This window comes from Mus musculus, chromosome 10 (assembly GCF_000001635.26).
Source record: "Mus musculus strain C57BL/6J chromosome 10, GRCm38.p6 C57BL/6J".
NCBI classification, from domain to species: domain Eukaryota; kingdom Metazoa; phylum Chordata; class Mammalia; order Rodentia; family Muridae; genus Mus; species Mus musculus.
Genome location: NC_000076.6, coordinates 42809694 through 42833377, shown reverse-complemented (window position 1 = coordinate 42833377; position 23684 = coordinate 42809694). Strand labels below are relative to the sequence as shown.

General features: G+C 41.0%; 1 protein-coding gene across 5 annotated transcripts in view; it reads right to left on the bottom strand.

Annotated features, from left to right (window-relative positions):
* Nucleotides 1-863: 863 nt before the first annotated feature.
* The window catches only part of Sec63 (SEC63-like (S. cerevisiae)), a 71019-nt gene continuing 48198 nt past the window's right edge, over nt 864-23684 (bottom strand). For 3 of the 5 annotated variants that reach the window (NM_153055.3, NM_001359286.1, NM_001359284.1), the window contains 8 exons: nt 22453-22535; nt 20883-20942; nt 20540-20713; nt 18165-18323; nt 16909-17010; nt 9399-9497; nt 5397-5501; nt 864-4487 (listed from right to left, as the gene is read on the bottom strand). In NM_153055.3, coding sequence (NP_694695.3) covers nt 4344-4487; nt 5397-5501; nt 9399-9497; nt 16909-17010; nt 18165-18323; nt 20540-20713; nt 20883-20942; nt 22453-22535 — 926 coding nt within the window. In that variant the 3' untranslated portion in view covers nt 864-4343. The remainder of the gene's footprint in view (nt 4488-5396; nt 5502-9398; nt 9498-16908; nt 17011-18164; nt 18324-20539; nt 20714-20882; nt 20943-22452; nt 22536-23684) is intronic. The other 2 variants (NM_001359283.1, NM_001359285.1) reach the window with 1 other exon arrangement.

Below are 23684 nucleotides of genomic sequence, written 5' to 3'. Positions count from 1 at the left end.
ATGTCAACCTGAGGCACTTGGCATCGCCCCCATGTAACTTGGAGGACAGGAGAGGTTTGGGTGACATAGAGCTCACGGTGTACCTTACCTGGGAGTTGGAGCTAGCATCCAGAAAATGTGGCAGATTAGCTTGCACAAAGAGAAAAATGCCAGACCCTTGTAGCTGACACCATACAAAAAACTGAATTTTATAAGGAGCACATCAACGTTTTACCTGACTGGCCCTTCTCTCACAATATAAAGCTGGGCACAGTGGTGCTGTCCTACAGTCCCAGCTGTTCAAGAGACTCAAGGAAGACTGTGAGTTCAAGAATTTGAGGCAAGACTGGGAAACATGCAATCACTCATCTCAAAAATAAATAAATAAAAATCATTTTTGAAGTATTGGTTTAGTCTCCCCAAACATTCTTATAAAGAAAATGAACTATGGCCCTATCGCCCTCTACTGGAACCAGGCTGGAAAATACAGGGTAACTGTGATGTTTACAATCGGCTCATACCTAAGTGGTGGTCACTGCTACCATCATGCAGGCACGTGGCTCCTTCTGCACTGGAGGGATGGTCCTTCCCACACCAGCCTTTAATTTGCAGCGGCTAATGACTACCCAGCTCATGGAAGGTACAGTCCTTCCTCTTTCATGGCCCCACTCCAAGGGCATCCATCCTCTTTGTTCTTCTGGGCAGCAGGAGATCTAGATACAACAAATGAAGCCTTGCCTCCTGGTGTCAAAGTATGTCACTGTCAACTCAGATAGCAGAGTGCCAAAAGCCCCAACCTTCAGCTCATTGAAACGTCATCCTATCTATACGACAAAACAGTAGTATACGAATCTTTTCATCACACACCGAAATCAGGGAAAAAATAATGCACCAATAAATGTATTATTTATTTATAAATTATATAAGTGTACAACTGTACAATATATTATGTACATTATAAAACACATAAAAATAGAAATTTAAAAGGATGAGATTAAATACAAAGAATCATTATTTTAACATTTTCTCAATGGACTTAGTATCTGCATACCCCCAGGATGTATACCCCTGCCTGAAACCACAGTTCTAAAGCATGCCCATGATTGCTATTTGGATTTTTAGCTCAGTAACAGGATAATGTACAAGGTGGCATCTGTTTTGTTTGTTAAGGTTTGTAAAATAGCCCTAGTGTCAAGTTTAAGTGCATGATGATGCTAACATCTCAAGACACACTTAGCTAACCACTGCACAGCTGGTAAAATGTCATGCTTCGGTTCACTGGTCGTTGTTTCACTTTAAGGCAGACTAAATAGGGGATTCATAGAGTCGAGAAAATGCTTCAAAAAAGAAGCATTTAACAACAAAAGATGCATGTTGCTTTATTCAAAAGGGATAAGGGGCTAGGCAAAGGCCACCTAACTTAATAGCTAGTTCCTTCAAACAGAATTCCTCTGCCTAGTGACAAGCTCAAGCAAACAAACAAACAAACAACAACAGGAAAGGAAAGGAAAGGAAAGGAAAGGAAAGGAAAGGAAAGGAAAGGAAAGGAAAGGAAAGGGGAGGTATTGGCCACTGTGCCAGTGGAGAAAGGAGAAATTCCCACCATGTGCTGACTAAAAGTCCAAGTTAAGTCCTTAACACAGAGAGTGTCCATATAGCTACAGTGCCTAATGACAGAGCCCGGACATGGAAATTCAGTAAATACATGATAAACAATCCCTCAAAAACATGTAGTGCATTTGAAATACACATTATTACTAAACAACACTCCAGTGTATGGTAGGAGGCAGCTGGAGCGGATACCTGAATACATGTAGCAGATACGTTAACACCAGGCGTGGTGGCTCTTGCTTGTAATCCTATTACTCCGGAGACGGAGGCCAGAGGAGGATTACAAGGTCCACATCCTAGGCTACACTGTGGGTCAAGGCCAGCCAAGGCTATATAGTGAGTCTCAAAAACAAAACACAAATCAAGTCACACAAAGAAAGCCTCAGTACACTGCCTCATTCCACATGGCAGGAACTGGTGTCGGACAGGCCCGAACGTCCCAGCACAGCAGGACAGTACCACTCAACAGCCTGTTCTTCTCCACCCCTAGGGCATGCTGGGAAAGGCAGAGCAAAGAACGAGATTGCTCCACACACAGAATCTTAATTCAATGTCTCGAGTCTTCTCAAAAATCCCAACAGTTTAGAGACTGCGAACATCTGCTTTTGGGTCTGAGACCTCAGTCAGGTGGCCCGATGTCAGCCTTCGCACCTGCCACACTTTCCACTAGCAGGAAGACCCCTTGTGGAAAGCTCTATTTTGACAGACATTCTGCAGATCTAGAGATTAAAACTTTTACACAATGTAAACTACTTAATTTCATAATCAATTTCACTCTGTATCTCCCTTCAACTAAATGCAAACTCAGACAAATTATTAATCCAGAGAAAAATAGGGATGTGGAGTTAAGTGACTGAGTAGAGAGACGAGCACCCTAGCTGGAGTCTTTCCCCAAAGCACTTGTTAAGAGGAAAACTGGTCCTTTAGGTTGAGATGTTGCTACACATCACAACATAGGCAAACAGAATCAAGTTGTTGGAATTTCCAATCATGGAAGACATGCTGTTTTGTAAGCATGGTGCTGTTATCAGGGTGTAAAATCCTCACCAGAGACTCTCAAGCCAGAGAAGCCAGTTGTTTGAACAGTCTGTATACCTTTCAGAGGGCAAAGAGCCACTAGAGAAGCGGTCCTTGAGCCTGGCTCCCTCAGGAAAACTAGGAAATGTGACCAGCACAGCTCTGGCTGTTCATCTCTGCTCACCTGACACAGCTGACTCCCTCCCTCCCTCCCTCCCGCCTGCGTCTAACAGCGCCAGCCAACCCTGGAGCTTCCCAGCCAGTCTCGATCTGAAGGCAAAGCCACACCCCCGGGCCTGCAGAGGAAGGAAGCAGGGTTCCAGTGAGAACAACTATTACATGTTACATCTTAAATTTAGAACAATAACAAAAAATTCATTTTTGGTAATTTTTAAATTTTATTTCCAACTACTGTAGTAACAAAATACCAGCGATAATTCTGCAGGAAGAGTAGCAACCTTTTAAATAAACAGGTGATAAGTTAGTATTGCAACAGTACTTTGGCCTATGGAGAGTTTGATAGGATTATTGCAGTCAGTCTTATAGTACTGTAGACGTGTGTGTCCTCTATGTCTAGTAATAAAAATATTCCTCTGACCTCAGTGACTCATCACACACACATTTCTACTCTGTGTTGAGCACTATCTTTTAGGTTGTACTAAATGAGAGAGAAGAGTTCTTCCTCCTGGGCTTTCCAAGAGTAGACAGAGATAGCAGTCACTTCCACAGTGAGGTACAATATTAAACTTTAGAGTTGAAAAATAAAACATTACCCTATTTATGCCCTTTCTCTAGGAGTAAAAAGACACACACGATTACAAACATAAAATGAGTCAAACTTCTATTTTATTAACAGGAGTCCAAATGAATACAAAAGTGCCTCCTTTGTATGCTGTAGTTACTGTCTTCAGAAGGCTTCGGACAGAGTCAGGTAGGTTAAACTACGAATGTAGTGCAGCTTTTCTAGTGAACCTTTTCCAAAAGGCTGAATGACATCAACCGAGCGTCAGAGAACGTGTGGTCCCGGAGTAACTTTTGGCCCTGAAGCTTATCGGATTAATTCGATCCTGCACTGACACCACCAGAGGCTTTAAGAGGCTGTAAGCCAATAAAAGCCACTTTTATAACGTCTGCTAACTCTGGGCAATTAAGAATGGAAAATTCTAAAATGTAGCCCTCTGTATTATGTGGAATGTGTGAGAATGCTAAGTTATGGCCAAGATAGATGAAAATTATGGTTTCAACTTACATATGGAACTGTTACAATCTTACCATTTGTAAAATATTGATAAATGAATAATAGAGCTTACTAACAGATTAAAAACTTGAGCAGACATTACTTAAAACATGTGTGATGCTTATCATATTTTAATGTTTACTAAAACTAAAGCTGAACAAAGAAGAGCTCCTCATTTATAGATTGTTTTCATGTGCCTTGACTTTTACTGAGAGCATAATCTATCAGGTAATGCACAGCCCACACTTCTGGACAGTTGGAACATCAAAGGATTTATTATCATTTGCAGATGAGATAAACGCACCACCCCATACCTGAAAGGCTTTAAAAACCCTTTTCAGATTGTACCCTGGCACCAGCGGCCTCTTTTTTGCATCCGTTTCTAGTAAAGTCGGCAACCCTTCCCTCCATATCAGCCCTCACTGCTGCTGCTTTATGACCTCTCACAGAGCAGCAATGTTTGCAAGGATGTGCAAACGCTGTAGTCCACTCACTCGGGTTAGTCTCCACCTTCCTCTTCCTCCTCCTCTTCCTCAAAGCTGTCTTCAAATCCTTCACTGTCTTCCTGGTCTTCGTCACCTTCTATCGCTGTGTCCCACTGTGGGTGGTTTTCTGGCACAGGCTTGGCCTCATGAACTTCCAACTATAAACAATTAAATACGTATGTCAGAAATTTGGAGAAGAATAATGAAAACACTATCTAGTGAAGGTTTTCTCTGACTGTGGCAATCACAGAGAGTGAACTTTGTAGCTGCAACTCTACATTCAGCACATTCATTACAAAGATTCTTCATTCTGCAAATAAAAACGCTAAATATACTTAGTAATGTAATTCAATTTCTAATATAGTTCAACATTTTGACTCTGTGGAAGTTCAAGCATTTAAGAAAGTATTTCTATGGCACAAACTACTAGCAACCATGATTCCTAAGCAATAACACTGAGTGGTCTCTAATTAGAAGTCTTTGGCTGAAGAAAGAAAAATTCAAGTATGCCTTCCAAAGACTTCTAGGAAGTAAAATTCTATGGCCAACACAAGAAATACAGAGCTTTCAGGAGGAAAGACAGACTCACCTTTCCTGTCTCCTTTACTCTCAACAGTGTCACAATCATTTAGCACAATCTCACTAATCTAAGAGATGACGTGTATGAAAAGCTCAAGGGAAATGAGTAAAGTGTGTTTCAAACCATACACAAAGTTTATGTTCTAAGATGATTTAAAAAAAAACAAAAACAAAACAAAACAAAAAAACCCAAAAGTACAAAAAAAATCTTCATTTCAGAAATCAACAAACACTCCAGTAAAGTCTAAGGAAAAATGAGTCCTGTCTCCATCTGACCCCCACCAGCCTTTTTAAAGCCCTGAGATGTATCACATGTTACAGTGCATTAAAACGACCACTAAAGCAACGTACAATCTAAGTTCAGGGCTCCCTAAAAATCTAGCTATTACTGAAGGCGTATGAGGTGGTCTTTCTCTGTCTCCAGCCTGCCTCAGGCATTTGCTCAGGGCCCACTCCATGTGCCCTCAGTGACTGCTCACTTGTCCTACCTTCAGTGGTTTAATCTGATCCAAGCCCATATAGGAGTCTGATCTCAGGAACACTGTATACTGATAATTTCCAGGCTTGCCGGGTGCGGGAAACTTCAGTTCTACCTAAGAAGATAAAAATCAACACTTTAAAGACCAAGAGAATGCCTTTAAACTTCCTGCCTCAGAGGGTGGAGCAGATGATTTGCACACACTGTCATAATAACAAACAGCACGTGTGAGTTCCATCTCATCTATTATAAACTCTAAACAAAAAGGAAATCAAATTAAGCAGAACTACTGGGGTTCATTTCTATGTACACAGCTCAAGAAAGCATATTAAATTCTATGCTGCCACCTTAACACTCAAAAGAAATGCAATAAAGAATGAAAGTATGAATAAATGAAAGGTTAAATAGACTTGGCTAGATAAAAAGTAATTTTTGCCAAATTCTATTTCCATAATAAATTATTTATGCCTTAAAAATCCAAAAAGAACACTTCAAGACTCAGGGAGGAAGGTGCAGAAAGAATGTAAGAGCTGGAGCAGGGATCTGCTGCAGAAAAGAGTCTTGAGGACATGACAGGGCCGCTGAACTCCCAACTCACTGCAGCGGTGGTTATACCACATAAGCCAGCAAGACCCAAGACTCCCAAGGGACTGCTGCTGGCAGTTAACAGTTGCTGGGGACGAAGGTGCCCACTTTCCAGTAAACAGCTTTTCACCCACGTTCATGCGAGCATCCAAATGAAACTCAGTAGGAAACATACAAATACACACACACACACACACACACACACACACACACACTTACTTGTTGGGAAAAAGGGCTTCAAAGGGCAAGGGAAGAAGAAATCAGAGGGAAGAATAGATACAAAACAACTAAAAATCACTATATTCATATATGAAACTCAAAATTATGAAAACAAATTTAAAAAGAATTACATATTTTTACTCCATTATATTTCAATAAATGATTTGTTAGTTTTAATAAGGCCCTTTACTACCCTAACATCTATCCATAGCAGAAAAATAAAGTATAAATTACATAAAACTATATAAAAACAAGCCCAAAAGGATATTAAATTTCCAATCAAGTCATAAACAAATACAAACAGTAACATAGCTTTAGAGATTTCAATTCCATATGAGAGTAAAAATGCATATTTAAAATAACATTTCTATACTCTAGTTATCTGCCTCCAGTCTCCAAATTCCAGATTTTTGTAGCCAATATTATAAATTAATATAGGTCATTGTGGTGAGAATCTGTAACCCCAGACCTTGGAAAATTGGGGCCCGAAACAAATAGGGGGAATACTCATGTTCATGTTTAAAGACTCACTTCCTCACAATAAAAGAAAGACATCCAAGTTAAGAGATAAATAAAAACAAGGGAACAAACGTACACACAAAAATATGCCCGACCTCACTGAGTGTCTACTTTCACTGTTAAAACAAATTCAGACTATAGAATAAAAAGTGATTTACAGCCAAACCATCACTGCATGCTAAACATTTGGTAAAAATATCCAGAGAACAGTACGATGCCCAAATAACATACCACAGATGAGGTTCACCAAACACTCTGGAAGTAAGGAAACCTTATCACTACAAATGGGGACAAACACACACAACGTGTGACACATGAAATATGTGACCAGTAAGAAATGTAGTGAGTAAGCAGTGAGACAAGTTACACTGATACTCTAACAAAACAGCCTGGCGGAGTCTTGCAAAGGATTGTATGAAGAAACAAAAAAGGAGCTGCAAGTTCTGACTCCAGTGATCGCCACGCTTGGCTGGCGTGTATGTACCCAGAGAAAAAAGGACTGAGAACAAAAACCAAGTGACCTTCCTTTTGCTTGTGAACTTGAAGAGGAAGCAGAGCCTGTGGCAGATATGCAGGGCCATGAACTGAACTGTGACGCTGCATCACATCAGTGCTCACTCTTAACAACTGCATTACACTTGTGGCAAGAGACTGTAACTCAGGAGATCCAGGCCCAAGTTTTATTGTTAGAAGAAAAAAGGTCGGTTGTGAAGCACAGTATTTGCCAACTTTTGTGTAAAAATTTGGGGAGGGCAAATAATCTGTATATTATCTACATAAATACCACAAGGAAAATACATTAAAAATGGAGTGCTGGGCAGTAGTGGCACACGCCTTTAATCCCAGCTCCCAGGAAGCAGGGGCAGGTGGATCTCTGTGAGTTCGAGGCCAGCCTGATCTACAGAGCTAGATCCAGAGCACCCAGGACCACATAGAGAAATCCTGTTGGTGAGGGAGCCCCAGTAACAACAAAATAGATGACATGAACTGTGTAGGCGAGCCGAGCACTTGCCTGACAAGGAGAATTGCAGACTGGGAGTGGAAACAGACTGAGAGAAGTGTGTTGCAGTCAACAAAGTTGAAAGGAATTGAAGATCTAAAGAGTGTTTTGGCATGGAGATACAGAATTTAAAGTTTGCCCTTCTGGTTTTAAGACTTGCCCTGGCCCATTATTTCTTCACTATGTTCTCTTCCTTCCTTTTGAAATGACAATGTTTATCCTGTGCCATTGTATGTTGGAAGTATATGATCTGCTTTTTGATTTTGACCTTATAGGGGGATACAGTTAAGGAAACTGCCATGAATTTCAGAAGAGAATTTGAACTTTAAAACAATGTTGAGACTGTGTCAGATTATGGGGAATTTTGAAGTTGTGCTGAACCCATTTTTATATTATGATATGGCTATATATGGGGGTAGAGAGTGAAGTGTGGTGGTTTGAATAAGAATGGCCTCATATGCTCATATATTTATTGAATGTTTAGGCATCAGGGAGTGGCTCTATTTGAGAAGGATAAGGAGGTGTGGCTTTGGGGGAGGAACTGTGTTACTGGGGGTGGGCTTTGAAATTTCAAAAGCTCATGCTAGGCCTAGTCTCCCTTTCTCTGCCAACAAATCAAGATACAGCTTTCAAATACTTCTCCAGCACCATACCTGTCTGCTGTCATGCTCCCTGCCATTATGCTAATGGTCTAAGCTCCTGAAACTGTAAGTAAGACCCCCCCACTGAATTCCTTCCTATGTAAAAGCTGCCTTGGTTATGATGTCTCTTCACAGAAAAAGAACAGTAATTAAGAAAGATCAACTTTAAATCTGGATCATTTAAGGTCAGAAGACCCACCCTAAACCTGGGCCACACCTTCTAGTGGTAGCTTATATAAAAGACATGGAAGACAGCAGCTTTTGCTCTTTATCTGCTTGCCCTCACTCTTATTGGCAAGTTCATATATCCTACTGCTTTGGGATTCCAACATACACTGAAGACCATCTGAGACATCCAGTTTTGTGGACTGTTGAGAGACAGCCATTGTTGTACTAGCTGGACCACAGCCTGCAAACCACTCATACACACATCCACACACACATCCATATACCCCAAGATACAGTAGAACAGAATACAGCTTCCATGAGTAAACAACTTATTGAGTAAATGACCCTTCATCACAAACTTGAGAGCTACAATACAATCTATGATTAACCCTTTGATGGCAACATAATTTGATGACATATTGAAAGGTGATGGGCAATAGGAGGCAGACCCTGGCTAGAGGAAGTGGGCCACAGAAGGGGTGTGCCTATGAAGGGTCTATCTTGTCTCCTATCCTTTCCCTATTCTCTCTGCTTCCCGACTGCTATAAGAACAAGTTTACTTCTGTGTCTTAACCTTGTCATGAAAGTAAAAGTAAAGGACTATTTGTCAAACATGGATGACCCTTCTGAGATTAATCCTCCCTTCCTTAAAACAAAACAAAACAAAACTATTTTCATTCTAAATTAGATGTGTGTGTGTACATACACATAAGTGCAGGTATCTGGAGAGACCATCATGTACCCCAGAACTAATGTTACGGGCTGGCCCCAACAAAAACAAAGAAAATGCAATGAGCAAAATACAGTAAGCCACATTATTAAAATTTTAATGAAACATCATAAAGGTAAGATATTAAAACAAATATTGTTGGCTAATTACCTCTTCTGTATCCTTCAGTGTGCACACATGATATGGCATGGATATTAATGTTTGTTCTTTCCTATCTGCAATATAAAGCCACCACCACTCTTGTTTTTCCTGCAAAGGGGAAAGAAAGAAAGAAAAAAAAAAAAAAAGAGTATGAGTTATCAGAAAGAACTGGAGAAACAGTTTAAATTTGTCTTGATTTTGAAAATGCTATCCTTGTTACAATCTTAATACTGATCCAGGCACTGTATCAACAACGACTGCAAGATACATTCATTCATTCATTCATTCATTACTCCCCAAATAATTTTTGGAGTTTCAACAACCCCATAAAGGCTACTAATAGATCTCAATCTTAAAAATCCACAGTTTTTTTAAAAAAGATTTATTTATTTATTTATTTATTTATTATATGTAAGTACACTGCAGCTGTCTTCAGACACTCCAGAAAAGGGCATCAGATCTTGTTATGAATGGTTGTGAGCCACCATGTGGTTGCTGGGATTTGAACTCAGGACCTTTGGAAGAGCAGTCGGCACTCTTACCAGCTGAGCCATCTCACCAGCCCCACAGTTTATTTTAAAATGACAAAAGGTATTCTAAAAAAGGGAAACACTTTATATTAAACAACATCATAACGTATAAGTAGAAGGGACTTGGGCAGCGTAATACATTAAACATTGTATCTGTCATCTATATCTATCTATCTATCTATCTATCTATCTATCTATCTATCTATCTAATTTATTTTTGACAGGTTTCTCTGTGTAGCTGCCTGCCCTGGAACTCCCTTGTAGACCAGGCTGGCTCAACCTCAGAGATCCACCTGCCTCTGCCTCCTGATTGTTGGATTAAAAGCATCCGCCACCACTACCTGGCAACATCTTAAAAGAGAGCACCTCAGATTCGAAGGGCTTCTATCCATCTTTAATTGCACACTACTATTTTAGAAAGTTCAGCATTTCTAGCTGAACTTCAGAAGATCAGAACAACAAAAAGCTCATTAGGAAACTGCCACTAGAATGCACAATGAGAGAGAGCTGGGAATTAGAAATGATAGAACAAAGGGCAGAAAATGCTTTTATTAATAAACACAAGCCTCCATGTGCCCGAAACCATCACTGTGCTGCAATAGTGAACTAATGCTAGGTGTCTGCTTACATCACTTCTTTTAAGTAGGGACTGAGCAGGAAAGATACCTTCTTAAGTGGTTTAAAGGAAAATGTTAGAAGCTAAAAGTAAACTCCAGGATGTGCTAAATATATATTAGTCAAAAGAGCACTATCCGAAACTCTCAATTTTCCAACACTTAGAAGAGGTCCTGTTTTTAAAAAAAGAAAAAAAAAGAGAGAGAGAAAAATTCTATTGAAATAATTTCTTTGGAAAATATTTAAACCAGTATCAATACCTTTTCCATTTATTTTACCCTTAAAAGGTCGCTTAGAAACATTTTTGCTTGACGATCTTTTTCATTTTTAAATGTTTGTGGTTTTGTGTGTATTTATTTGTGTGTGTTTATATGCATGCTGGTGCAAGTATGCTATGACACATGTGCAGAGGTCAGGACAACCAGTGGAAGCAGTCCTCTCCTTCCATCATGTTGAAACTCAGGTCAGCAGGAGGTTCCTTATCTACGACCCACCTCACTGGCTTTTTCATTATTACTTTTGTGTATCTTTTTAACAATGCTACTTTAACTCAACAAAGAGCTCTTTTGTTAAGTGCAATAGGTTACAGCACTCTTAGAATGAGCAAGGCTAATAAGTAAATCACACATGTGCACTGATTAGAGCAGGAGAATGATTGTCTCTCTCTGTATGTGTGGAGAGAGGGAGAAAGAAAGAGACGGAGGGAGAGGAAGGGAGAGGGAGGGAGGGAGAGGAAGGGAGAGGGAGGGAGGGAGGGAGGGAGAGGAAGGGAGAGGGAGGGAGGGAGGGAGAGGAAGGGAGAGGGAGGGAGGGAGGGAGGGAGAGGAAGGGAGAGGGAGGGAGGGAGGGAGAGGAAGGGAGAGGGAGGGAGGGAGGGAGGGAGGGAGGAAGGGAGAGGAAGGGAGAGGGAGGGAGGGAGAGAGAGAAATATCTTTTATTTGCCAGAATTAATTGTTGCCTCAGAGGCTTACTGTCTCCACTAACCTAGCCTCTGTACAATCTAATCCAGGCCTAGAATGTTTTCAGCCTCTGAGACTTACTGCTAAATAAGCTCACCATTTCTAGTTTTCTTGCTGGCTGGTCAACTCAACTGTTCTGGTCCAAAACTCCTCTCCAAGCTGACTGATTCAATCTGGCTTCTTTTTTCCTCTCTTAAATTGCTTTTCTATCTTGACCACAGCAGCCCCTCTCTCCTCTCTTCCCAGCCCCACCCTTACAAATCCCTCTTTTCTTGGCCTCCCTGCTTGGCCTCAAACTAACTCTATCTGTTCAAATCTTCTGGCGCCTCATTCCCTGGCTTGTTCTCTCTGCAACCTGTCTCTGTACAACCGTCCTGGTAAAATCTTTTTCTCTGCACTGCTTTAAGTAACATTTTCTCGTGAGAGTTGGACATAACCTATCCTGTCAAATCTTGTACTCAATTAATTTGCCACTCAATTAGACATCACTTTCAAACATGGCTTTCTTCTATAAACTAACTTTACCTTCATTGTTTAGGATTAAAAGTGTGTACTAAGGGCATGTCTGTATTCCAGCCAAAGAGATTAAAGGTGTGTGCTAAGTGGCAAGCCACACCACAACTAGAAACAGGTTTTATCAGTAAATATCACACTGTAAAGTGTGTGATCACATATCCTGCAACGTTTGTTTCGTATACAAAGTATACAAAGTTTATACAAACCAAACACTCTCAACATGCAGTGTCAATGGAGACCTCGGCAGGTGTTCAGATTTGCTGTTGCAGCATGAAAAGAATGAGTGAAGCTGTGCTCATGTTTACAATATAGCTTAATTATGAAAGCAGGCGTGGTGGCACATGTCTTTAATCTCAGGAATAGGGAGGCAGAGGCAGACAAATCTTTGGGGAGACAGGGCCCACCATAGTGGCACTGTGTTGCACCCCAGCGGTGTGTGGAGGGCTCTGTGCCCCTTCTCAGTGCTGCTTGCGGGGCCCTCCCTGCTGCTTCCCACCTGCTTCCCACTGGCTGTGGGACACATAGAACCTGGCCAGCTCCCTGACAATTCGCACAGGGGTGTCAAGGGCTTCCCTTGGCCTGGTGGGGTGGCAAGCTGCAAGCAGGCAACTCAGCTGAGCACAGGCAGGGGTGGGGAAGCGTCCTTGGGCCCCTAGAAAGGTCTGAGACTAGGGCCTCCTGTGGCCCTAATGAAGATCTCCCCAAATGGAAGATGAGTTCCCAGAGAACAGGGCTCCAAGCAAGGACAGCCTGGACCGGAGAGACCCCAATTTGGCAGATGTCTCCTTCCACACCGGAACGTAGAATAGACTCCTGGTCACTCATTTTGTTCAGTGAGTGGCTGCTACCCTTCCTGCCAGGAGAAGTGCTCACTCCCTGTCTGAACAAGATGCAGATGTAGGCTGTAGATGTAGCCTCTGAGTTGTAATGAGAGGGTCTCCATTGACACCATCCTGCCACACTTAGCCCACCTAGAAACAACAACCACTCCCTTCCACGTGCCTTAGGGTACTCTGTGCAGTCACCTACCTACTCAGAGCTAGAATAAACAAGACAATATGCTGCTATGTTAAGGTGGCAACCCAGGACGGCTTCAGACTGAATTCTTAGAGGCTCTGCCCCCAACGCCCTCTGCCCAAAGATTAAAAGTTGAGATTGGTCTTCTGAGCCCAAGTCTATTGTCTGTCCTGCCCTTGTGTGCAGCTGGGCTAGTCGGTGATCAAGGAAAACAACTTCATCCTATTGGCCCCTTGCCACTAGTGACTTTTACTGGAGAATTCAGAACTCCCGCTTTTCAGAGATTAATTAAACCCTCAAGATTTAATTAATTTCCTAGAGACAGTCCTCTTCACCCACAAGCCCACTTGAGATAATTACCAACAGCTCTGGCAGGTTGTCTTCACCTCAGACAGAGGCCAGGAAACTTCACCAAGCAGCTATCTGTGCTGGCTTTCCCTGAACCCACCCAGATTGGGACTCCAGTCCTGATAAAGTAAGGAGGGTTTCTTTTTTGTTCTTTAATAATTAAAGATTTATTTATTTATTTTATGCATTTAATACACTGTGTTGCTATCTTCAGACACACCAGAAAAAGACATCAGATCCCATTACAGATGGTTGTGAGCCATTGTGTGGTTGCTGGGAGTTGAACTCAGGACCTCTGGAAGAGCAGTCAGTGCTCTTATGCACTGAGCCATCTCTCCAGCCTGTAAGAAAGGATTCTTAAGTCACCAGTCTCTACTGGCAGGTATCAAAACGACTAATTTGGCCAAAGATGAAAGTAGTGGTAGCTCTACCCTTTATCAGGCAGCACCAAATATTAAGAAAAAAAATGACAAGGGGTTTAGGGACTAGAAAAAGGTCTAAGAATGAAAACAAAAGACTGGTGATCTGACAGAGATCCTGTTGGCAGCCACGGCCAATCCCAGAGGACTATAGGAGATGCCTGAAACAAATGACTTCTAAGAAAGAGCTAAGGGGAGCTGGGGGGCCCTAAAGTGCAACATGGGAAAGAACCAATGTACTTATTATAAAAAAAGAGGGCCACTGGGCCAGAAAATACACCAAGGAAAAAAAAGCCTATTCAAACCATGGCCTTAAAAGATGCCCATGGTAACCCTAAAAATTAAAAAAAAAGAAAGAAAAAAAAAAAGAAAAAAGCAAAGCAAAGCAAAGCAAAGCACCAGCTTCCTTGTTGCTAATAGAGCTTAACATTCTACTCTGTCTTACTAAAACCTGAAAATGAAGTCTCTTCAAAAAAAAAAAAAAATCCTAGGTCCAAGGAGCAACAGGAATTAAATAACACTCATGGCCTACCTACCCAAAGAACAGTGGACTTGGGAGTGAACAGGGTAACCCATTCATTATCCACCCAACAGCCCCTAATCCCTACACCTCCCCCCCCCCCTTTGAATGCTGTTCCTCCTAAGCGCCAATGGTATATGGTGCTAGATTTAAAAGAAGCTTTCTTTGGCTTACCCTTGGCACCCAAGAGCGAAGACCTGAGAACCCAGCATCCTAAGCTGACTCTCCTACAGTTTGTGAATGACTTCCTGGTGGCACCAGAAATCAAACAAAAATGTTTAAAGGAGACTAAGACCTCTTGGAGGCCCTGGAAAGTTCAGATTATCAAGCCTCTGCTAAAAAGGCCCCATTCTGCCAACTACAGGTGATTTTCCCAGATCTGGGAGATACATATTAAGAAAGGTCAGAGGTGGCTCACTGAGACCAGACAGAAATTTCTACACAGCTTTGGGGTTGCCAGATGTGACTAAGCCCTTCCATCTCTTCATGGACGAAAGATCTGGCCAGTGGCCTACCTGTTAAAGAAATTAGACCCAGTAATAGGTTTAGAGGCACAAAGCCCAGAGTTTAAGAAACATAATTCATAGAGGTAAAACCAGAAAAATTTAGATATAAATATTTACTGATGTTTACAGATACCTTTTCAGGTTGGACTGAGGCTTTCCCCACCAAACATGACACCACATTCATAGTGACAAAGAAGCTCTTAGAGGACATACTGCCAAGGTATGGGCTTCCTCAGATGATAGTCAGACAATGGACCAGCTCTTGTGCCCCAGGTAAGTCAGAGACTAGTCAATATTCTGGAGATTGATTAAAAACTTGTATATATAGACCCCAGAGTTCAGGACAGGTAGAAAAAATAAACAAAATCCTAAGAGACCTTAACTAAACTGACCTAAGAGACTAGTGATGACTGAATAACTCTCCTTCCCTTTACTCTCTATAGGGCATGAAACTCCCCTTACCAGATGGAACTCACCCCTTTTAAAATAATGTTCGGGATACCACTCCACATGGTTCTTAACATACCAGGCAGAGGTCATCACTGAGTTCGAGGAGTGCCAATTGCTAGACTATCTCAAAGGTGTCCAATGAATTCACAAACAGGTTTGGCCTAAACTTCATGTTATCTATGAAACAGGTCCCCCTCCAGCCAGGGGTTATTAAGAGCCTCGTTAAAAGGTCCCTATGATGTCATCTTGACCACATCCATCACTGGGAAGGTCGACAGGATTACAGCATGGATCCAACACATACACGTTTACAGTTGAAGATGACCCTGACCAACAGGAAGAAACTCAGCCTCAAGACTCCCTTCTGTCTCCCACTGTTGGGGCCCCTATCCAAGCTATAGGGACACCATGAGAACTGGACAATGACAAACCTGACCCCCTCTAAAATATGATGGTCCAGTCTTTTCAGGTCACCAACACAACTTGGCCTGAATTAGCTGAGTCATAAAGACATAGCCCTGTTACTAGCTGTTTTCATGAGATTAGACATAGCTGACACTGGCACTGAGATGACTGCCCTGATGTCACAAACAAACATGATGATAGACTGAGACAATAATTCACTGTCAGCCTCTCCATAACACAGCCTATAAGCTTCAGGAAGTCTCATTAACCTTCTAGTTACCAGAGAAAGGGGGGAATAAGAGGCTAGGCCTACTCCATCTTGGGACCAGACTCCCATCTTAAAAAAAGGTAAAAGAAAAAGAAAAGAAAAAGAAAAAGAAAAAAGGCTGAGAATCTGACCTGCAGCTATAAATTCAAGCACCAGGAAGGACCCCTCAGCTTGTCCTTGGCCAGAGTTACTCCCTAGCTACTCCCTAGCATCAGTTATTCAAAGATTAGTCTGATTGTTTCAGATGTACTTTCAGACTATAATTGTATACGGTCTTGCTTCAGAACACCCACCAGACAGCTTATGATAGACATTCAATTAGATGCTTGCCGGTTGGACCCCACCCCCTCACCTTCTCCTACTTTTTTGTAAAACCTTGTCCCGATGAGAGGTTGAGGCTGTTTCACCAGACCTTCCTGAAGGTCTGCGGTGTCTGCGGTGAGTAAACCCAACCTCGAATTTGTACTAAAGAGATCCTTACGTGATTACATCAGTCAGCTCCTTGGTGGTCTTTTGGGGTCCACGAACACTTCCTGGCACAAGAGTACCAAGTAACTATGTAAAGAACCCTCGGAAGAATTTTTTCATCCTACTTAAAACTCCATGTGGGTGGAAGACTCAGAACAGCCAAGTAACCAAAGTAAAACTAATGCATTCATCTATCTTATAAGCCTCCTCTCACTTCTAAATGAAACAGCCATTAAGCACAATACTCAGTAACAGGACCAGAGATGACAGAAGAATAGGAAACCATACAGACTTAAAAACTAATCCCCTGTCAGCAACATATTCATGGAAAATAATTCATGCTACAATATATTCTTTGTTATGAGGGTGACCTATCAAAAATAAACTAGTTATCACACCTTGGAGCAGTAAGCATCCCACAAAGCAGTGCACAGCTAGTGAGAAATCTACAGAAAGCAGAAATGGAATAACAGCAACACTGGGCTGAGCGAAACTCACCTCAGGAAAGTAGAGACTATAGACAGGGTGTGTTATCTTTGACTTGGTCTCCAGAAGAGCTCTCTCTTTCCTCTGTATACTCTGTTGTAACTCTTGCCACTCCTGGGAGAAGAAAACATCAATATGTGACATTTGATATCTCTCAGAGATCATTTAGATGCGTTTTTAGCTTTTACTCTTCACAATGCCAACTAGCTACAAAGGATTTGAAGTTCATTTCCACAAACCTCATGTAACTATGCCTCTAAGCCCTACAGCACACGACAAGACTGCTCCAGATCTGACCTTAATGAGCCTGCAACACAGCTTCCTTCCCTCTCCTTCTTGTCTTCATCTCTACCTACACTCCTCTCAAGTTACCAAACTATTTCACTCACCCTAAACTCTTAAATGCATGTTCCCAGTCTTTTAAACTTCTAACTCCTTCAGGACAGTAAAACCCTAATGTATAAACTTCTGAGAGAAGCCTACAAGAAATATCCCTCTGCCTCAGAACTTAGCTGATCACATCTTTATGCCATTACTTCAGCTTTCATAACATATATTAATTTACTTTAAATCTGCTGGCCCTGATATCTAGCATGTTCAAAGACAAAGAAAAGAAAAAGAAATAATACAAAGTAAAAAGAAAAAGAGAGCAAGAAAGAAACTCATCTGTAAAACCTTGATTTGCATCTGAGAATACTAGATACAGAAAACAACACGACAAACCTTTCTTAGAGTGGAGCTGGGAAAATAATTTCTGAAATTCTCCGAGTCTAAAAGCACTCAAGATCTAGCAACTAATCAAAGCTTTCCCCTTTCCTGATTATCTAGTACCAGGGTTACTTCTAAATATGCTCTGGAAGGCATGGAAGGTCCTCTAAGGGCTGCTCCTGCCTTCCCTTACTGCTATCTCCAGAGACACTTTCCATCACTGCACTTTTCCTTAAGAGACCAGACTAGTGTCACTCAGACACAGGACCTGCTTCTGCTTTGTAATTTCAACAAACTTAAGAAAACTGGGATTTCTAATCCTTGTCTGAAACAATTTTCCTTGAGAATACCTCAAAACAAACACATTTGTAAAGTAATGAGATTCTAAAATGGATGAGTTAAGGCAAGCAAACAATTAAACAAATGAACCCCCAGCTCCAGCAGTCATCAGAAACAGGATTCAAGTGATGTAACTAACACATCTGGACCTGGGGTGTGCACTGGCTCTGCTCTCAGCATAAGAGGGTAAGGGGGACATGGATAAGGACACCAGGTCTTACTGCTTCATCATCTTTGCTTTGTTTCTCATCTTGCTCTCTATCAGACTCCCTGTCACTACCATCTTCTTTCTCACTCTGAGAATCTCTATTGGTTTCTTCCTCTTCAGAATCACTGCCCTTGTCAGAAATGTCGTCTTCTTCCTCCTTTATTGCAGCTTCCTACAAGGCAAAATCAAAAACAAAAGTTCTGAGCATCCCAGTCAGTATTTATCGTTTTGAGTCTCTGAAGCTAATTCACTGTCCACAAAACTAAACTAGCTCGGGATTAGAAAGGCAAAAGGCAGAAATGGAGGGCATAAAGGTTAAAAGAAAAATTGTCTTCCCTCACAACAGCTGCAACTGCATATGTGGAGTAATTAGAACATCTATAAATGGTTAAAATCAATGTCAAGTCATTAAGATGCTTGATACAAGGTCAATGTTTTAAGAAAAAGCTATTACATGCCTGCAAAGCAGTAAAAGCCACTGAAACAAATTTTATTTCTTTCATTTAAAATAACCAATAAATGTTATCAAGTGCACAGCAATACAAATGTCCACACCTGTCATTTACTGCTGAGAAAATATAAAGAAGCTCTAAGTTAACGAAGACAGCCAAAGAGGGTGAACAAAGACTCGGTAACAGTACTATGTTAATTCCCCGTTCAAACCAGAGACCCAATTATGTCTAAATTTAGTAATTATTTTTTAGAGAAAATTACTCACTCTAAATGTTTAGCTGGATGCAAAATAGTTAAGAAAATCAGTAAAATTACCATCTAGGGAATTTACACTATCATGTGGAAAGGCCGAGAGCCGCAGTAGAGCTAGCGTGACACTGGCTTAAGGAGAAGCACATGCAGTGGGTTATGGTGATGGAGGGACACATTACAAGCACTATGGCCACTTGTTCTAAACAAAATGCCAATGTAATTCAGCAAGAAAAGGGTTGTATTTTCAATAAAGACTGGAATAAATATCTCAGAATTTACATTGTCAGGGAAAATTCATTTAAGGTAGATCACAGAGCTGAAGATAATATTTAAATGAATTCACAGGTTGCACTCATGAACAAATACACACACACACACACACACACTTACACACACCCACTCACATGCATGCACACCTACACACAACATACATTCACAAACACATAAATAATAAGTTTTTGGGGGGTTTTTTTGCTTGTTTTTTGAGAAAGTTTTTCTCTGTATAACCCTGGCTGCTCTAGAACTTGCTCTGTAGACCAGGGTAGCCTCCAATTGCCCCTGCCTTCTTAAAGATGTGCATCAACATGCTTAGCACAAACAAACAAACACACAAACAAAAACAGAAAGGAAGGCGGGAACGAAGGAAGGATGAATGGAAAGAAAAGAAAAGGAAAGAAAAAGAAGAGAAAAGAGAATACACATGTTTAATCTCAGCACTGAGGAGGCAGAGGCAGACGCAGGTTTATCTCTGGCCATCTTGGTCTACATACTAAATTCCAGGCCAGCCAGGGCTGCATAGTAGGATTCTGTCTCAAAAAATGAAAGAAGAGAGGAAGGGGCAGGACTGGAGAGATGGCATAGAGGTTAAGGGGCACTGGCTTTTTTTCTAGAGAACCCAAATTTGACTCCTAGCACCCGTGTGGCAGCTAACATCCATGTGTAATTCCAGTTCCAGAGTACCAAGTGCCCTCTAGAGAACCTAATAGGTTAGGTATCTGGCTAACTAGGGCACTGTATATATATGGTACACAGCCATTTATATAGACAGATTAAAAACAATCTTCCACATAAAAATAAACCTTAAAGAATGATTTCACTTATATGGATTTATTAGTAAGTAAAATCACAGTGACTAAGTCCCAGTAGTGAGAGATGAATACTGAATGGAAGAGCCACTGACTATGAAGGGACTCACAGGAGCTCTCCTGAATGCTAACAATGTTCAACATACCTTTTAGGTATTTATTTTTGTGTGTACATGCCTGTATCTCTATGTGGTATGTGCACATGTGAGTGCCTATAGACATTGGGGATGACAGATGCCCTGGAGATAGAGTTCCAGGGAGTTGTGAGCCACCTGATCCAGGTGCTAGGAATAGAATTCAGGTTCTATGCAGGAACATAGATCCTCTGAACTACTCCCAAGCCCAGAGCTTTGAAATCTTTACTTGGGTACAGCTCAACAATAGGGTACTATCCTACTACACATGAGGTACTGGATTCAATTCCAGCATTTGGAAGGGAGAAAATAAAGAAAGGATGGCAAATCTTGGCTTGGACTTAATGTAGATGTTCGTGTGTGAAATGTAGGAACGGTATGTACATTTGAACAGTTTAACACACACACACACACATACACAGAGTACATCTTAGTAACAACAGTAACAGAGACTGCAGACTCACACTCCCAACAACTCCATTTGCTTGCTTTTGCTTCTGCTGCTTTGCCTGAGGTAAGGGTACAGTTGTGGGTTTCTTTTTTAAAGGCTTCTTTTTTTTGGATTTGGGCATTTTCTTGGGTCCTTTGTTCTTCTGCTGCCATCCTCCTTTTGCCTTGATCTTGTTGGCATCACTCTGCTGCAAACCACATATGACAATTAAGGCTGAACAGTCATCTTTAGAGGAGACTGATGAAAATAAGTGTTTTCATAATCTGCATTATGCCCCGCAGTAATGTAAGTCAACCACAGAAGTAAAGAGAACATTTCTTCATCAAGAAGGTAAGAGAGTTCAGGTTGTTAGTTACCCCGTCTTCTGTGGGCTGCTCCTCAGCGGCGCAGATGGACTGCTCCTTTTCAAACACTTCCTAGGGCAACAAGAACAATACTATTAGCCCATAGTTGTCTTTCAGATGGAAAATAAAATCTTTCAAAATGTTTGTCCATAAAGCTTTTGTTAATCAGTTGCAATTGGGAGGGTGAGTAGGCTTGGCAGTTATAAGTCTGTACATACCCAGGTAGTAACCTTCAGAAGTATCTCACAGCTATTGTAAATAGACTTCAAAAGCAGAATCTACTTAAGTTAACAAACTCGATGACTTAATATATGCTTACTCGTTTTAAAGTCAAAAATACTTCAATTTAAAATATCACTTATTCTAATACTAATCAAGCAAGAATATTATAGTGGAAATTTGAATATATAACACTATTCTAATTTTCACCATCAAGGGAGTACTGTAAATTTATTATTATCAGATTGCCAAGAAAATCCACATATCCTAAAAGTATAACCACTTATCATACAATTTAAAGCTCAATTAGAACCTAGTAAAAATGCATACTGAAATATGACAAGTGGTAGAGATTATGTGTAATAAATATCTTTAGAATTATTAAAGCAAATAAATTAAAGCAAACATAATTATTAAGCTCTAAGAGACAGGCTAGTCTTATTAAGAAGTCAAGATGGCACTACTATTTTGTTTGTTTTTATAGTTTTGACAGGGATCATGTAACCCAGCTGCCCTAAATTCACAATCGCCCCCTCTCAGCCTCCTGAGCCCAAGTTGCTGGGATTATAGGCATGTGCCACTACACTAGAACTGTAAAGTATTGCTTTCTCAGTTTGTCTGCAGTGATGGGTAAAAAGCCTAGCACAACACTACCAACACTGTGTGTGCAAGGGTGCACATGTGGAGCCAGAGGTTGGTGTCAAAAGGCTTATTTTCATTCACATTAGTTTTTGAGGCAAGTTCGCTCACTGACTTATAGACTTGGCTGGACTGGCTGGCCAAACAGCCCAAGGGATTTTCCACAAACACACATAGACAAAATAAAAAGCCTGAGTGATAACTTTATTAATTAATTTGAAAGGTAACAGAAATATGTAACAGAAATAGGTCCTGGGTTCAATTCTAAGAACCCATATGGTGGCTCATAACCTCCATAGGTATAGTTCCAGGGCATCCTATGCCCTCTTCTCACCTCTGTTTACCAGGTACTCATGTGGTGTAAATGCATACAAACAGGCAAAACATTCATACACACAAAATGACTAAATCTTAAAAATAAATTAAAGCCATACATGATGGATAGCACATGCTTACAATCCCAGTTCTAGGAAAGTGGGCCTCTGGAATGAGCTGGACAGGCAGCCTCACTAAATTGGCAAACACAAGGTAAGTGAGAGACACCATCTAAACAACACCACTGCAACATCAGATACTGACCTGCAGTCTCCACACACATCCATGTGTACCATGTGCAAATACATGTGCATTCTCACACAAACCAACAGATACACAAACAAGTCTCCATAGTAATAACTCTACGTAAGTAAGTATAGCTACATGAGTAATACAAATAACTACTCACAGCCATGGTCTGCCTCGTCAACTTAACCAACACTGTAACTAGGGATCCTACTGTGATGTTGTTGCTATCTTCATCATCCAAGACTGTGAGACAGGAGGAACAGAACAAAAGAGAAAAAGAAGTTCTCAGTCAATGCAAACAGAAATATTTACCTTGCCCAAAACAACTTGGTACTTCAGTATTTTGAACATATTTTTAAAAGAGTATTAAAATAATTCTCCAGGTCATCTTCAACAATTGTTTCATTTAATTCTTAAAGAACTATTATGATTTATTACCATTTCCACTTTAAGAAACCAAGGTTCACAGCTGCACTAGCACTGCCTTCAAAACCAACTTTGTAGATACAGTATAATTTTACTTCTCTGACCAATGCCTGAGTAAAAGAATAAAATAGTAAAATCCAACATTCCAATGACCTTAAACATTTAAAAAGCAACATTTAAAGCAGTAACTTCAATATATTGTCTTTATAGTAAAAGAGCGGCTAGCTTTGGAAAAACATGTTACAACTAGAACAGGCAGGCAGGACGATTAGCACTGCCTGTGTACAAGAATGACATACATGCACGTTTGTGTAGAATTCCATATTTCTATAAAAGAACACTGTCCAGCAGATGTGGTGGTTTAAATGAGGGTGGCGCCCATAGGCTCATGTCTGAATGTTTGGTCCCCAGCTGTAGCACTATTTTGGTAAGAATTAGGAGCCTTGTTGGAAGAGGTGTGTCACTGAGGGGCTGGGCAATGAGACCCTTCTAGCTGCCAGAGTGAGTCAGTCCTCTCCTGGCTGCAGCTGGATCAAGATATAGAACTCTCAGCTCTTCTTCAGCACCATGTCTGCCTAAACGCTGCCATGCTTCCTGCCTTGATAAAAACTGAACGTCTTAACCAGTAAGCCAGCCCCAATTAAATATTGTCCTTTATAAGAGTTGCCTTGGTCATGGTGTCTTTTTACAGCAGTAAAACCCCAACTTAGGCAATGATCTTCGAAGTTTCAAAGCCCATACCAGGCCCAGTCTTGCATGCTCACTCTCTCTGCCTCCAACTCCCAGATCAGGATGCAAGCTCTCAATTACTCCTCCAGTGCCACACCTGCCTGCCTGATGTCAGGCTCCCCATCATGATGGTCATGGACTCACCCTCTGAAACTGTAAGTCCCAATTAAATGATTTCTATTGTAAGTTGCCTTGATCATAGTGTCATCCCAGCAATAGGAAATTAACTAAAAGAGC